Source organism: Vicia villosa, unplaced genomic scaffold (assembly GCF_029867415.1).
Source record: "Vicia villosa cultivar HV-30 ecotype Madison, WI unplaced genomic scaffold, Vvil1.0 ctg.002184F_1_1, whole genome shotgun sequence".
NCBI classification, from domain to species: domain Eukaryota; kingdom Viridiplantae; phylum Streptophyta; class Magnoliopsida; order Fabales; family Fabaceae; genus Vicia; species Vicia villosa.
The window spans coordinates 349,439-366,201 of NW_026705861.1; the positions used below are offsets into that span (position 1 = coordinate 349,439).

General features: G+C 35.3%; 3 protein-coding genes across 3 annotated transcripts; 2 read left to right on the forward strand and 1 right to left on the reverse strand.

The window, feature by feature from the left end:
- Positions 1 to 383: 383 nt before the first annotated feature.
- Positions 384 to 1,043, reverse strand: LOC131638122 (uncharacterized). The gene has a single exon (XM_058908671.1). It carries the CDS (start codon positions 1,041 to 1,043, stop codon positions 384 to 386), a length of 660 nt encoding a protein of 219 aa, XP_058764654.1.
- Positions 1,044 to 2,823: 1,780 nt separating this feature from the next.
- On the forward strand, positions 2,824 to 5,417 carry LOC131638123 (laccase-17-like). Its single transcript, XM_058908672.1, has 6 exons — positions 2,824 to 2,965; positions 3,089 to 3,240; positions 3,339 to 3,583; positions 3,672 to 3,800; positions 4,041 to 5,015; positions 5,117 to 5,417. Exons 1-6 carry the CDS (start codon positions 2,831 to 2,833, stop codon positions 5,245 to 5,247), a joined length of 1,767 nt encoding a protein of 588 aa, XP_058764655.1. The 5' UTR covers positions 2,824 to 2,830; the 3' UTR covers positions 5,248 to 5,417.
- Positions 5,418 to 13,463: 8,046 nt separating this feature from the next.
- Positions 13,464 to 15,552, forward strand: LOC131638118 (vesicle-associated membrane protein 722-like). Its single transcript, XM_058908667.1, has 5 exons — positions 13,464 to 13,903; positions 14,017 to 14,158; positions 14,261 to 14,381; positions 14,645 to 14,707; positions 14,818 to 15,552. Exons 1-5 carry the CDS (start codon positions 13,714 to 13,716, stop codon positions 14,944 to 14,946), a joined length of 645 nt encoding a protein of 214 aa, XP_058764650.1. The 5' UTR covers positions 13,464 to 13,713; the 3' UTR covers positions 14,947 to 15,552.
- The last annotated feature ends 1,211 nt before the right edge of the window (positions 15,553 to 16,763 follow it).

A 16,763-nucleotide genomic window follows, 5' to 3' on the forward strand; every position in this document is an offset into this window, starting at 1 on the left:
ATTTTCTTTCATCAACTTTGCAAATGAATTGTGTTTTGAACTTCGAGGATCAAAATAATATAATAATATTTTATTTCAAATAGTTCATTTGAACTTCTGGTTCATACTTTTAGTTGCTTATTCTCTCCCCCTAATATTGAGAAAATTAATTTATCAACTGATAATCAGCCTACTGAGCTTTGAACAAGTATCCAATTATTGGACTTGAAGATCTATTCTTTAGATGTCTAAAATTAATTGTATGGTTTATGCTTGTGAGATCATAAATTCTAAATTAGATTTTTTTTTTGGAGCAATAAAGAATATATATATTCCAAAAAACATTCAGTACAAGCTGATCAACTAAGATCCAAGCCCATGATTACAAGTAGACAAAACAATCACTACAAGGTATCAACATACACTCCTAGTTTCCTGTCAAGCTTTGCCCGATACTTGATCCGATCCAGCACCCAATGCAAGTTGAGTTGCTCCATTCTAGCATTCTTAAAGACTCTGTTATTTTGCACGATCCAAATATGGTATATGACTTCAGCCACACATATGCGGAGGAGCTTAGCTCTATTGCTTTTCCCTCTAGCAGTTGTAGTAATCCAGATTAGCTTCTCTGTCCAGGCTTGAGGAGAATGGGGATTATGACTCCAATTCAACACCTGCAGCCAGAAATCTCTAGTTTCCCTACAAGCAAGGAAGAGATGAGCACATGTTTCAGTCTCGTTACAATACAAACAAACACCATCAGTCACAGTTCCGAATTTGCTCAGCCTATCCTTGGTGTGTAAACGATTCTGGCATGCCATCCACAAGAAGAACAAAGCCTTTGAACTGGCCAGATTTCCTCTTAAAATGTTCCTCCACGATACCAGGCCACGATCACCTCTTAATTCCAGATATATTTGCTTGGTTCTATATGTATCTGTTTGCAAAAACTCATTCCAAGCTCTAGAACTCATAAGCAGGTCCCTGTACTTAAAGATAGACTTGATGATCCAAGAATCACTCTGCTTAGCACAATAATTTGTAGCATTAGCTCCTCTCTTCATATAGTAATGACTGACCCAACTCTAAATTAGATATTTGAAACACACAAAATATGAATATTGAGATATTTATTCGTATTAACCCAACAAGATATTTTGAAAGAACGTTGAGAAAATGTATTTTATATGAATTATGTATTTGAAGATATATCTTGTTATCGAGATTAAATTACTTACTATAAAGTTGACAACAACAAATATCTAATTTAAAATTTGTGACTATTTTATATATGTATATACATTAATTTGTGGAAGGTGACTCTGGTACGCTTTGCCTTGTAAAATTGAAGGTGGGTCAAAATCAGAGTAAAATATAAAAATAGATTGAACCGGTCAAAACCGTCCTAACCAAAGAATCGGGGCCGGTTTTATAAAATCCTCTAGTTCAAATAAATGCTTCTCATTGTCCCACTTTAGTTTTTTTATAAAAAAATTGAAAATGATTAATATATTAGCATTAATATTTAGAATATTTTTATTTAAAAAAAAACTCTTCTTTAACATAAGAGATCAACATAAATTTTTTAGTTATAACACTATGTTATAGTTTTATTTCTTTATGCGTGTCATTATATTGTGTAATTATGTCTATCCTTGATCTCATAGTATTAAGTTTGTAATAGATTTTTAAAATATTCATTTTATTAATTTATGAACATATAATTATGTGACTTATCCATAAATTTTAGCTTTATACTGTTAATTTAATTAATAAATAGTTTGACCGTAGATTTAACCGATTGAACTAAATGAACCTTTAACCGACCGTAGGTTTATGTAATGGATTTTTAAAACATTCATTTTAAAATATTAGGAAAAAAAGAAATATGAGAGAGATTTGAAATTTTAATCAAGAAAGAGAATGAGTGTATGTAATATTTAATTGTGATTTAATTAGGAAAAGTTGGAAAATAAATGTCAAACATGTTGTAACAAAAGATGAGAATGAAAATAAATAAACATTCTTTAATTCAATATTATTTTTTTAATGTAAATAATTTTGTAGTGAAAAGATAATTTAAGGAATTTATGCAATTGATTTGATTTTATATACATAGATAGTTGATACTAAACCCATATTTTTAAATAGGGATGTTCATTATTAAAATATGTTAATCCAAATATATTTAACTAAAGAGATGTCAACCCATCACCTAACTAGCACACCATCTAAGCAAACTAACTAGGGTATCTCTGTTAAGACATTTCCCTGTTTTTGGTTTTATAATAATCCATGCACACGTGACCACTTACCCTTGTAATATTTCTATCATTCTGTCTACTTAGATAAAATAGATTTCAGATTTGGTGTACATTTCATGCAAAACTATTCTTGTTTCTTTTTGTGGTAATATAAAACATGACATTAATATCTAACTTCTCAAGTGAAATATACGATATAACTCTATAACTTTGGAAACAAGAACATGTTGAGAGTGATATCTGACCAATGCAATCTCACATACCCTATGCTGTCTATTGACAAACAAACTGTGTGAATGGAATTTTATCATAGATATAATAATCAGAACAATATAATTTGATAATAAATTTTGACTTGAACAAGAAGGAGATGAAAGAAAATTGAATGTCTTTGACACCACTCTAAAGTTGTTCTAACTACTATTCCCCTTCAAAGACAACAATGCTGAGTTCAACTAGCTTCTCTCTCAATCACAGAACATTTTTTATCTTCTAATCAAACAACTATATACTTTTACTTCTCTATATATAGACCACAATTTGTGCCTCATCTCATCAACATAGTTTCAAACATAAAAAAGAACTTCATGATACATTCAGAGAGAAACATGGATGTTTCCCTTTTTTCATCACTTAAATTCCCATTGCTCTTTTTATCATTGATCATTTTTTGTACATTTGAGCTTGCATTGGCAGGAAAAACCAGACACTACCATTTTGATGTACTTCTACTTCCTTAAAACACTTACTATGCACCACCCTTATTAATTGTGTATTGTTTTGTGCGTTTAGTTTCTATTCCTTTCTTTAGTCTTCATGTAACAAAATTGAGGTCACTGATGCAGATAATGTATCAAAATGTGACAAGACTGTGCCACAGCAAGAGCATGGTGACAGCGAATGGTCAATTTCCAGGACCTCACATTGTAGCTAGAGAAGGTGATAATCTTCTTATCAAAGTGGTTAATCATGTGCAGAATAACATCTCCATTCATTGGTAAACAGAATTCTATTTACAAAACAAAATTGCTACAAAGTAGTGTGTAGTTTGAGAATAAAATTAATGTGTAAAAACCTTTGCTATTTTTGAAATAGGCATGGCATTAGACAACTTCAAACAGGATGGGCTGATGGACCAGCATATGTGACCCAATGCCCCATCCAAACAGGTCAAAGCTATGTTTACAATTACACAATCAAAGGCCAAAGAGGCACACTCTTTTGGCATGCCCATATATCTTGGTTAAGATCAACTGTCTATGGTCCACTCATCATTCTTCCCAAGAAAAATGTTCCATATCCTTTTGTGAAACCCCACAAGGAAGTTCCTATCATATTTGGTAACGAAATTACTAAGAAGATTAACCTCTAGCACTATTCGGTTTTAAATTTGCATAAGCTAATTATTCTCTTGAATTTTGGTTTTAGGGGAATGGTTTAATGCAGATACTGAGGCCATCATAGCACAAGCCCTGCAAACTGGGGGAGGACCAAATGTTTCGGAAGCCTACACAATTAATGGACTTCCAGGCCCATTGTATAACTGCTCTAAAAAAGGTATCAAGTGCTAATAAATATATTTTCTAGGGATAATCCCCAGATACTAAATTTGAATATGAAGCCATATACATAACTACATAATAATCTACTTTATCACAATAGCGAATACGAAAAAAAGGCACTCGCCAAATGAACATTCACAAGTTTAGGCACCAATTTCTTCAAAGCATTAAGAGTTCTTTATATGATGGTATCAGGAATATGGTTGAAATCCTTATAAAAATTAATCTGTGACAGATACATTCAAGTTGAAGGTGAAGCTTGGAAAGACTTACCTCCTCCGTTTGATCAACGCTGCACTAAATGATGAGTTGTTCTTCAGCATTGCAAATCACACCCTCACAGTTGTTGAAGCAGATGCTGTTTATGTAAAACCTTTTGAGACTAACACAATCCTTATTGCACCTGGCCAAACCACTAATGTTCTTCTCAAGACCAAGTCTCAATATCCCAATGCGGCATTCTTAATGACTGCTAGACCATATGTCACTGGTCTTGGAACTTTTGACAACACAACTGTTGCTGGTATCTTGGAATATGAATCTCCATCTAATAATCATCTCAATCCAGCTGCTTCACTAAAAAAGCTTCCATTGTTCAAACCTACTCTGCCAGCACTTAATGATACTTCTTTTGCAACAAAGTTCACAACCAAACTTCGTAGTCTAGCTAGTGCACAGTTTCCAGCTAACGTTCCCCAGAAAGTTGATAAGAACCTTTTCTTCACAGTAGGCCTTGGTACAAATCCCTGCCAGCATAATCAAACTTGTCAGGGACCGAATGGAACAATGTTTGCCGCATCAGTGAACAATGTTTCTTTCACACTCCCAACCACTGCACTTCTTCAATCCCACTTCTCTGGGAAATCCAAAGGGGTCTATGCCCCTTATTTCCCAGTTAGTCCCTTGCATCCATTCAACTATACTGGAAACCCACCAAACAACACGATGGTGAGCAATGGAACTAAGGTTGTGGTTCTTCCTTTCAACACAAGTGTGGAGCTTGTGATGCAGGACACTAGCATTCTTGGTGCTGAAAGTCATCCTCTCCATTTGCATGGATTTAACTTCTTTGTTGTTGGACAAGGATTCGGTAACTATGATCCAAGTAAGGACCCATCAAACTTCAATCTTGTTGATCCTGTTGAAAGAAACACAGTTGGCATTCCATCTGGTGGATGGGTTGCTATCAGATTCCTAGCAGATAATCCAGGTTAGTTCATAGTTTATTCATACAATCAAAAGTTATATTGGTCCATATTCATAGATTACAAAAAGAAAGAATGCAATTTCATATGTTTATTTGAACTTCAGGGGTATGGTTCATGCATTGTCACTTGGAAGTACATACAAGTTGGGGTCTTAGGATGGCATGGATTGTTTTGGATGGAAAACTCCCAAATCAGAAGCTGCTTCCACCACCAACTGATCTACCCAAGTGTTAACTTCAACCTAAAAAATTGATTTATTTTGATATAACATGTTGGCCCTTTTTGTTATTCAACACTGGGCAGTTGTTTTTCATTAATTTCTTCGGTTTCTTTTCTGTAATGGTTTTAGAGACTTAACTATACAATTGTATTTCGTTTGTTTGAGTGATAAAATAATGTTAAATTGTTTTTTATACGCACCTTGAAAAACTTATGAAAATGAGTTGAAAAAACATGTTAAAACTGTTGCAAGTAAATTTTCATAACTTCTCCGAATCAATGTCACAAAATTTATGTTACTAGATAAGATCAGGTGAACTAATCCATACATACACTCAATATTGATCCGAATTTGTTTGCATTGGAAAAAACAAAATTTGCTATTGTGAGAATGTTATTGATGGATAGTAAAATACCTAAAATGTTCTTCTTCTCCACCTTTGATTGTATGCTTCTTTTCTTCCTTCCTTTCACTTCTGAAACAGATGAAAAAAATTGAAAATGTCAGTCAAACTCAATCAAACTGCTAAGCATATGCAAAGTCCTGTTTGTGGCCAAAATTAATTTCCACCATTTCGATTAATATTTCATCTTAAAACCTAAATGGAGCAGAATTTTGAATAGCTTGTTCACCTCTTTGTCTCAGTTACCTGCATTGCACTCATGCCAATACCGCATGGTTTAATCATTTTCATCTCATGAAGAACGCACCAGCATCGTCGTCTTCTTCCTCGATTCCTCATCTGCAAAAACACCGATTATCGTTTTGTTTCATCACAGTGTTATGCGGGTTGTTGGCGCCAAACTCAGAGAAAGCAAACTGTGAACTGCACACGGTTTTCTCTATTTTAGCCGCAGTCAAAAGAAGGGGTTTTAGTCATTTTGCTATTAATATTAGGGGTAATATCAGCAGTCCGCCCGGTCGGTCCCGCTTTAAGTCAATAAAAAAAACGAGACAGACAAGCCTCCAAGTTGAAATGGGCATAAATCAAGTCCACTCTATTAAGGTGACGAGTTGACGGGTGGCGGGCTTGTGTGTCTATTTTTTTATTAATTTATTTTTTTCATTTTTTAATAGACTAATAGACTTTTTTTATCTTTTAATTAAATTTTCCATTTATTATATAGAATACTTTTTTATAAAGCATCTTTTTAACAAATTTTACTTAAAAAAAACATATATTCATAAATAAAAGTATAAATTAAATCATCAAGAATTTGAATTACTAAAATTAACTAAAAATGGCGGACTTAAGACGGAATGGGCTGAACGAATAGGCGAGGCGGGTATTGACGGACGGCAGATATTGGCGAGACGGGCTTTAGGGGACGGCGGACTCAAAATCCCAACTCAATCCGTCATTTTAAGGCGGGTGTGCGGCCGGCCTGGCGGACCACGGCCCGTTTTGCCACTCCTAAATTTATTATATTTTGGTTTTTTACGTTGTTATGCATTATTTTATGAAGAGTTGCTTATATAAATAGATAATTATTTGTTTTTAAATGCAATAATGGGAAAGTAAAAATGAATATTTGAGGATGTCGTTAGATTGGATAAAATAGTTGACAATGAGCGAAAGTCTTAGTCGCCTCGGCGTGACCAGAAACGTGTTGAGTGGGAGCAGGTTATCACGGGAACATGCGTGTTAAATATTTTTCTTATAATAAAAAATGTATTGTAGTGTAACTTCTCCACGGAGCTCTATGCCTCTGGGATAAGATTGATATCTTATAGAATATTTAAGTGTTGTTACAAGATCAAGATCGGATTTAGGTCGTTGAATATTTTTTAGTGCTCTCTTGTCTTTTGAGGATTGTGGGGTTCCACCTGTCTATATATCCAAAGGAAAAAACTAATTTTTCTTTTGGTCTTCCTTGTTCACCAAACACTTACTCATCTTTTTCACCATTGTTGTTCTTAAGCCATTGTATTATCATTTTCTTTTCTCTTCATATTTTCTTCCTTATTCTGACATCTTTCTTAGACTTCTGGTGATTCGATCTCTTTACACTTCAAACATGGGATCTTGTTCAACTTCCTAAGAAAAAATGGTCATCGTGGTAAAGGGGTACTCACAATAGAAGAGAATTTATTATGATGATATTTTCTTTTTGGTCATCAAACATACTTTTATCAGGGATGTGTTAGCCCTGGTAGCTAGTCGAGATATGCATTTAGATCAGATGCATGTGAAGACAACATTTATTCATGGGAATCTAGATGAGCCCAGTGACCTAGCCAACATAGTCTGGTTTGTAAATTGAAGAGGTCTTTGTATAGTTTAAAGCAACTCCAAGAAAATGGTACTAGCCTTTTGATTATACATGCTTAAGATTGACTACAGAAGGTGTGAGTATGATTATTTTGTTTATGTTATGAGTCTTGTTGATGACACTTTTATTTTCTTATTATTGTACGTTGATAATATGTCGATTGTTGCTAATTATTTGCATGATCTAAATGAACAGAAAATTATATTGGGAAAGGATTCTTACATGAAAGACTTAAGTGTTGCTAAGAAAATTCTAAGTATGGAAATTTACAAGGATAAGAGTGCTAGAAAATCATGTCTCACTTAGAAAAACTATGTTAAAAAGGTGCTAGACAAGTTTGACACGAGTAATTCGAAGGTTGCAAGTGCTCCATTGGTGAATTATTTTAAGCTCTCATTGGATTAGTGTCCAAAGATAGATGCATAAGTTGAGTATAAGTTTAATGTATGATATGGTTTGTACTAAATCAGATTTGTCACAAGTTGTAAGTTAAGTTTGTAAGTTTATGTTCAAACTAGGAAAACATCAGTAGGAAGCAGTCAAGTGGATTTTCCAGGTACTTGAAAGGTACTATGAGTTATGGTATCATGTTTAGTAGTGAACATGGTGATCCTTCAGCTATAGGATATGTTAATTCAGATTATGCTGGTGATATGATTGACAAAAAGTATAAAACACGTTATGTTTTTAATTTAGCAAAATGACTTATTTGTTGGAAAATCATCAATTCGATCAATAATGGTCATGTCGACAACTGAAGAAGAGTATAAGGTGGCAAGGGAAGCTGCCAAAGAAGCCTTATGGCTTACAGGATTTGTGAGAGAATTGATGTTGAGCAAGGTGAGGTCCAATTGCATCATGATAGTGAAGCAACTGGAAAACTCATCGAAACAAAAACAATGAAGTCGCCATCGAACATATATTTGTCCTACGTACAGGAATGGAAAATATCGAAGAAAACCAAATAATAGGACAGGTCTCAGAGAACGGGTAAGGGTGTCTGTTACGTGAGGGGAAGGTATTAGCACCCATCACGTCAGTGGTCCTCCACAGGATCCATTCTTGCTAGTTTTCTAATCCAAGGGTGTGTGTGTGTGTGTGTGTGTGTCATGCTATGTGCTAAGGGAAACATGCAATGGAAGAATAAACACATAACAGAAACATGCAAATAGTAGGCAAAAAAGATAAAGGAAAAAAAAAGTCGAACAAAAAAAAAAAAGTTCGCTCGCTAGGGTGTCCGTACCCTGTGCCTACGTACCTCCAATGTGCAATTGAGAAATCAGAGCGCCGTAGTTCGGCTCAAAAGTTTCTGTTTCTATCTCGATTCGCGTCTCCTAGAGAAACGGAACCGAGTACCCTAAGGGAGCATGCAAACAAGGAGCATCACAAAGATCCTAGCAAACATGGCATGTGAACAGGCATCACAGATAAGAACAGGCGAACAGGCATCGCAAAGATATCGTACGAACAGGCATCGTAGATAGAAAGACAAACATGTAACAGACATACACGAATGTGAGTGTGTGAACAGGCATCACAAGTGATATCATACTAACAGGCATAACAGATAAACGACATACACGTAACAGACATACATGCATGGCAAACATGTAACAGGCATACACGTCAAATGTGAACAAGTATCACGAATAAAAAATGCGAACAGGCATCGCAAACAACATGTAACAGGCATACATGTGCAAGTGTGTGAACAAGCATCACAAAGATATCATACGAACAAGCATCGTAGATAAGAAGATAGTGAACAAGCATCACAAAGATATCATACTAACAGGCATAGTAGATAAGAAGATAGTGAACCAGCATCACAACCATATGGCATACAATCGAGCTCCGCTCGAGAAACAAACAAACTACCGAAGTAGTAATCAATGCAAATGCAACACACAAACGAGCTCGGCTCGTAAAGCAAGCAAACTACCGAAGTAGTGACCTGGGGACAGGGGAAGTGCTTTAGCTAACGGGGAAAGCCACCCAAAGCTAGTATCAACGGGGAAAGCCACCCGGGATAGATACACTACAGACTCTTAGCTAACGGGGAAAGCCACCCGAAGCTACTATCAACGGGGAAAGCCACCCGAGATAGACACGCTACAGACTGTTAGTTAACGGGGAAAGCCACCCGAAGCTATTGTCAACGGGGAAAGCCACCCGAGACTGGCTGAAAGTAAAATGAAAGAGACAAGAAATAGTAAACAAACAAAAACAGAGCCTCTTTCGAGGGCTTGGCCAGATGAATGCCTACCCTACTTCTCATGTTATGAATGATGCGGCATGCCTACCCTACTTCTCATGGCATCATATAGTGCGCGAAAGAGTAAAAGGGACAAGGAGATAATATCGAACGGATAGCAAATCCGCAATGAGCTAGCAAGCGTAAGCAGAGAAGTCCAGAATACTTCGCGTAAACCATCATTAAGCAAAGTTAGAATGCTTCTTCAAAGCATCAAAAGCAACATGGTCGGTCGCGAAAATAAATCGTGACCGCATCCTGCAAGGGACAACAAAATACAAGCACATCGAACAATGTATATACATCTCGTGAATGAGAGACAAAGAGAAATCGCATCGGACGCGAATTTGTGTCCCACAAATAAAGTGGAACACAAATACTTTTCAATCGAAATAAACGATCGAAAGCTCCCTTGAAACGCCTTGCACAAGTTAACGAATGCATTAGTAACAACAAGGAGGTATCTTCGCCCTCCATAGAAAATAATAAGAATTAAATTCTATCAACAAAATGTAACAAGATATATTGTTCATGACATTTTCAAAGAATTAGAACTAAACTATGCAACAACAAAAATTTAAATTCTAACAAGCAAAAAATTACATGTTTTGTTCTTTTTTATCAATGCGAGAAAGCTAATCAAACATTGTTTTTTCATACATTTTTATCGAAAAATTAAAACTAAACTATATAACAAAACATTTGAATTCTAACAAGTAAAATATTATGTTTTTGATTATTTTTATCATCTAGAAACTAACAAAATATGATTGGTTTTTATGTTTTTATTACACTAAAGATAATAGAAAATAAACTAGGTAAAACAATTAAAATCTAATGTAAATTTATGTACACAGGGGGGTTCGAGTGAATCTGGTGGTGCAGAGAGAGATTGGGCGCAGCAGCCCAAGAAATTGGCCCAACAGAGTTAAGTTTTAGTTTTTTTTTGTCGCAATAGCCAAAAACAAAGGTGATATGGGCTTCCAGGGAGTGTGGTTTGCGATTTTAGTCTTGGCCCAAGGTGAATTCAATGTTTTTTGTTACAGCTTTTCATGGCCAAAAAATTGGTGTTGGGCTCAAAACAAAGGGGGTGAGCAATAGCAATTTCGTGGAGGCCCAGGGATATGAATTGATCCATCATGATTTAGTCAGATTTTTCAATTAATTATCCACTAATCATCACTTATCTCTAATTAATTTCAATTATGCTATCAGATTTTCTCTTAACAATGCAATTAATAATGAAACAACAATTAATTAAAAGAGGATTAATTAAAAGAGGATTAGGGTTACTCTCTGTGACCATTGGGATTAGCTTTCTTGGAGAAGCTTCTATTTCTCCTTCAACCTCTTAAACAAAGAATAGCCGCGCCTCCAATTTCTCCTCCGGCCAAACTCCAACAACGCTCAGAATGCCGTGATGTGACCGGTCCTCACCACCACGGAACGCAACCGTCCTAACCTCTCCTCTTTTCAATCTTCCGCTCAGTTATCGTCTCTGACTCAAACTCTCGGCCTCGATGCGAGCTTAGTAACAACAAACACACACAAATCAGAGGCGGAGTAAAACTTACCAACCGGAGGCAGAGTCCGGTGATTCTTCATTCTCGACGAAGATGAAGAAAGAAATCCGCGAGAAGTACGGGTACGGTGTTCAATCGTTCCCTTCCTCCGACTTCGTCTTCTTCTCTTCTAATCCGATGTCCTCTGTTTATGTTGGAGTTCTCGTCATTGATATAACGTGATGATGATGCTGCGTTGTTGGTGCATGTGAAGACGAATCGAAATGTTCGTCGGAGATTGATAGCGGAAGTGAAGTGCACGGTGTGAAGTTTGAACGCGAAGACTGCCGAATTCGCAGATTACTGTTACAGCGTCGAAGCGAAAGATTGTTGAAGGTTATGGCGGTGATGAAGAAGCTGTGAAGAGTTTGTGGAAGTGAATATCTGATGAGGTCGATGAAGAGTGAATTCGTGGAAGAAGATGGAGGAAGTGGCAAGATGAATCGATGATGAAGAAGATGATTGAAGAAGTGATTGAAGAACGAAAGGGAGAGAGGATTCAAGTTTGTTACATTTTTCTGTTATCAATTTCCTCCTTCCCGATTTTCTGTTACGTTTGATAATTTTTTCTGCTTTGAAATTTGTTATGACTGTTTGCTCATTCCATTGGAGAGGTGATAAATGGATAAAGTTGGATGGTGAATAGCATTTGAATGAAATATGATACTAACATTGTGAGCCTTGTAGTAGCAATCCTTATGAACAACTCAATAATTTTGCAAGTTTAAAACTTTATACAATCTTGAATATAATTCGAAGTTATGGAAACATCCGAATCAACTTCAAATTCAATTTTCTTGCATTCTTAATGAACTCCTAACTCAATCTCAAATTAACTCACATTATAAGCAACAAGTCATAAGCAACGGAGGGAACAAACAATTGTCTTGATCGCCACTTTATTTTTTTATGCCATGATTCGTATTTGAACTTCAATCCAACAAAACACGCTCTAGAGAATCCTCGAATAAGATAAGAATTGAGGCGCATAAGAACATCTTGACATGAAATTCAATGAATCTCAGTTGCATTAACGATTGCGGGCACCTTGTATAGAAACTCTTTATTATTTTTCTTGAGTTTTGAGAGACGAAATAAACGTCTTTCATAATTTATAGCTCAAATAAAGAGGACAAATTTTGGGGTGCAACAGATAGTCATAGTGTCATTTATTTGGCAAATAATTGGATGTATTGTGTCAAGACCAATCATATTGATGTGAGGACTCATAAAATCAGAGAGTTACATGCATATGGACATATATTACTTAAGATGTTCATACTTCAGAGAATGCAGCTGGCATGTTGACCATGTCAGTCATCAGTGACAAGTTCAAGCATTTCTTGAAATTGTTACATGTTTCTCAATGTTAAACAGGAGGTGTACCCCCTTAGTTTTTATGGTGAATCGACATTGCATGAAATCTTCACAAGGGTTTGATGTTTGTCAAGGTAAAAATTGTTGAGTATGTTGATATTGCGGAGATTATTACGGATATTGTTGAGATAATTGTTTGGTGAGGGTAAATGGGGATTATAGTTTAGTTAAATTGAAACCTAGTATATATATATATATATATATATATATATATATATATATATATATATATATATATATATATATGACTTGTAACATTAAAATTCTAAAATTCTAAGACAAAAATAAAGAAAAATATAATTGCTCTATAATCATAAAAATAATTGTTTATCTTTAACATTAAAATAAAAATAATTCTAAGACAAAAATAAAGAAAAATATAATTGCTCTAAAATTCAAATTCATTATCTTTTACATTTGTTTATCTTTAATATTTTATACTAATTGTTGTTCTAACAATGAAATTTGATATTTTTTACACATCTGTCTCACGTATAAGACTATACATATGCATCATGGCACAAACAATCAAATAAATATTATCTCATAGCATGTGGCCCAATAGAATTTGAATTGGCCTTAATATTTATATATTTTGGATTGAACATATAATTGGAAGAAGAAGAAAAAAATGAAACCCGTTTGTATTCTACTATTCATTTTTTATAATGAAAAAAAATGAGTTTCTACTTAGAATTTCACAAATAAAGAGTCCTTGCATACGCTTTTGCTTGCAAGTTCTGGAATGAAATTAATATCTCTACCTAGTCCTCTTCTCTGACTTGTCCAAACTGCATGTTTCAAAGTTTGAAGAAATCCACAAAATTATAGAAATAACAATGAACAAGTCAAAATCAAACACACGCTTTCATTTCTATTTATTTCTCTCCAGCACTTCAAAAATCTTGTGCAACATTAAACATCTCGAATACAATCCAATCAAACTCAAAGCAAAAACTCTTCTCTGTTTCTTAGCAGAATCTGTCAATCTAGTTGTTTTGAACGTTTTCCAATATGGAACAACAATCACTAATATACAGCTTTGTAGCGCGTGACACGGTGATCCTGGCGGAGCATACAGACTTCATAGGAAACTTCCCAGCTATAGCATTGCAGTGCCTGCAGAGACTCCCAGCAACCAACACAAAATTCACTTATAACAGCGATGGTCATACCTTCAACTACCTCACCCATGATGGATTCAGTACTAGCTTCTTTCTCTTTTTATTTATTTATTATTATACAGAAATATCAGACAAACGGACTGCACCATTATATGTAGTTAGTTAGACTAATTACATGATCTATTATTTTTAGCTTACTGTGTCGTGGCGGTGGATTCTTTTGATCGCCATATAGCAATGGCCTTTCTTGATCGCATCAAGGAGGACTTTACCAAAAGATATGGTGGAGGAAAAGCTGTAACAGCAACAGATAAAAGCTTAAACAAAGAATTTGGGTACTTACTTCAGTTTATAGTAATTCTGTTTATAAAAAATGTGTCTAAAAAGCTGAATTGCCTTGATTACTTTTAAAAAAAATTTGTATATGCATGGCTTAGACCTAAATTGAAGGAGCATATGCAATATTGTGTGGAGAATCCAGAAGAGGTTAGCAAACTTGTCAAAGTGAAAGCTCAGGTTTCTGAAGTCCAAGACGTTATGATGCAAAATATTGATCAGGTATATATCTGGCCAAAATGGATCATTGATAGTCAATTACTCAATTGTATAACGTTAGATTAAGAGAGACAAAATAGTTGCACATTGCTTGAGAATCGAGGCTAAGGATAGTCTGTATACAATGAGGCGCCTTTTCTAAAGTACAAAACCATGAGGATATTCTCACACCCAAAGCGGAAAATACCTCGTAGCCACAATTGGCAGACTTGAGGTTGACCAGAACATTATCCACTTTCAATGATTTTACTATGTTTTGTATACAGGTTCTTAATCGTCAAGTGAAGATTGATGTTTTGATGGGCAAAACTGAAAACCTTCGCGATCAGGTTCTTTTATTTATTCATACATAAACTTAATTTTTATTTGCAACTGCAACAACTAACTAGTATGTGTAGGTTCTTGTAATTGATATGCCAGTTTGAATGTGGCTTTGCAGGCACAAGATTTCAGGGGGGAGACAGGCCAATTAAAGAGAAAGATGTGGTTTCAGAACATGAAGATAAAACTAATAGTTCTTGCTATCATAATTGTCATCATTCTTATAATTGTTCTTATTGTTACATAATTCAAATGGTACATGTTACTTCGGTTGTTATTATTTTGTAATGTAAAATGTTAGTTAGGATGTATATGGGATATTGTATCAACAATATGTTGTGTATATAAGTCTTATTGAAAAGAAGCATATGTGTGCATTGAATGAGATTTCTTTTCTTTCTAATCTCTCATCCCTTTTCTCTTACTTCTGTGTTTCTGTAGTATTTGCTGCAACGTTGTATATGATTATGAACTTTTGAACAACTGTTTTGTCAACAATCCGTTTGTTGACAATCCTCACATGATATCATTTTCTATTTTGAGACCTTGCTCCAAACATAAGTTTGTGATTTAGGCATGAAAACATCAGGTTTTCTATGAGGAGATGAGCATGCTTCTCAACCTCATCTTAAATAATTGCTCCAAAATTTACTTTTATCTCCCTACACGATACATTGCAAATTTGCAACACCACCAGCTTTGCCTTGCTCACAAGTCGGAGGCAAGGAGCATGATGCATATCTTGATGATCTGATACCATATTTTCTCAGAGTTTTAAAGGAGTTTTGTAGTAGGTATACTACGGAATCTGTTTGGGACTGTGTTTTTGACTAAGATGCCCACTTTCTAACCTTAAAAGCCTCACAGCCAATACTAATTAACTTAGTCGTTGAAGTGTTTGTAGGTATTGTGCAGGTCTTCCACCAAGGCCGGTCAAATTTCATCATCCCAAGTAGTCCGTCGATAATATCGTGAATTTGAATTTTAGATCAGAGAAGTGGACGCTGTTTGTATGGACACTCATGCCCACATAATATCTAACAATTCATTTGTGACCACATGCGAGGCACCAGAGGAACTTAACAACGTCCAGTGAGGTTGAGCACGTGTTTAGCAAATGGGCAACTTCACCACTTTTGCAAGTTTCCTGGAGATAAGTCATCCATAACACTCCTTAATAGAAAGCATAAGAAGAAATAGTCTGAAGAAGAAGCTTTTGGGACTCCACATCCTTCTGAAGCAAAGAAGGTCAAGCGGTCAGAAGGCCTAGAGAGCATTCTGAAGTACACAGGTGATGTTGAAGGATCTGGAAAACAAAATAAGGATGCTGAAATAGAATTTGTTGAAGTTCCTCCTCCACAGAATCCAAGTAAGTCCTCTAATACTGAGACTTCTACTCTTTATAATTCTATTAATGTTAATTCTTCATCAATTCTTTTCCCAAACTTCACTTTGCCTATTCAAAACTAGCCTTTTGGTACCATAACTAAACCCACAAAAGAAACTGAAACCACAAATAAGTCTAGCCAACAACAACCTCCACCTCCACCCTCATCTGAACACACTGAAAAACCAAACACTCCTGAAGTCTCACCCATGAACACCTCACCTCCTCACTCTAAACAAATTCATTCACCCGTCTTTGACAAATTTCTTGATGACATGATTCAAGGAACCCATGACTCTTCAGATGATTCCTCTATTGAAAAAGAATTTTTCTCTAAAAAGCATCCATTTGTAGTTGACCTCGCTTCTGACCCTGGAACTAGTACACATTTTATACACAGTATAGAGTTTTGAACCGTCTATGACCAAGAATTTCTTAGGACCAATCTCTTTGAAAATTTCCCTCCAACACCTTCTTTTGATGAAGCTTTAACTGAAATAGAATCAAAAGTTGTTGAAAGTCTACGCTTTATGAGGCAGGTTGTCACAAATTATGTTAATCCTGCTGAAAGTGATGCATTATGGGACAAATACAGGGACTGGTCAGTTTACTACTCAAAATCTCTCAAAGATATTTCTTATAAAGGATTATTGAAAAACTTCTCATCCAGATTCTCT

What these genes read in the sequence shown, in the direction of transcription:
- LOC131638122 (XM_058908671.1), bottom strand. Translation starts at nt 1,043, where the DNA reads ATGAAGAGAGGAGCTAATGCTACAAATTATTGTGCTAAGCAGAGTGAT.
- LOC131638123 (XM_058908672.1), top strand. Translation starts at nt 2,831, where the DNA reads ATGATACATTCAGAGAGAAACATGGATGTTTCCCTTTTTTCATCACTT. An exon ending in GGAAGTTCCTATCATATTTG is followed by an intron (nt 3,584 to 3,671) that starts GTAACGAAATTA and finishes TTTTGGTTTTAG; the next exon opens with GGGAATGGTTTAATGCAGAT. An exon ending in GTATAACTGCTCTAAAAAAG is followed by an intron (nt 3,801 to 4,040) that starts GTATCAAGTGCT and finishes AATCTGTGACAG; the next exon opens with ATACATTCAAGTTGAAGGTG.
- LOC131638118 (XM_058908667.1), top strand. Translation starts at nt 13,714, where the DNA reads ATGGAACAACAATCACTAATATACAGCTTTGTAGCGCGTGACACGGTG. An exon ending in AGCTTAAACAAAGAATTTGG is followed by an intron (nt 14,159 to 14,260) that starts GTACTTACTTCA and finishes TGCATGGCTTAG; the next exon opens with ACCTAAATTGAAGGAGCATA. An exon ending in CTGAAAACCTTCGCGATCAG is followed by an intron (nt 14,708 to 14,817) that starts GTTCTTTTATTT and finishes GTGGCTTTGCAG; the next exon opens with GCACAAGATTTCAGGGGGGA.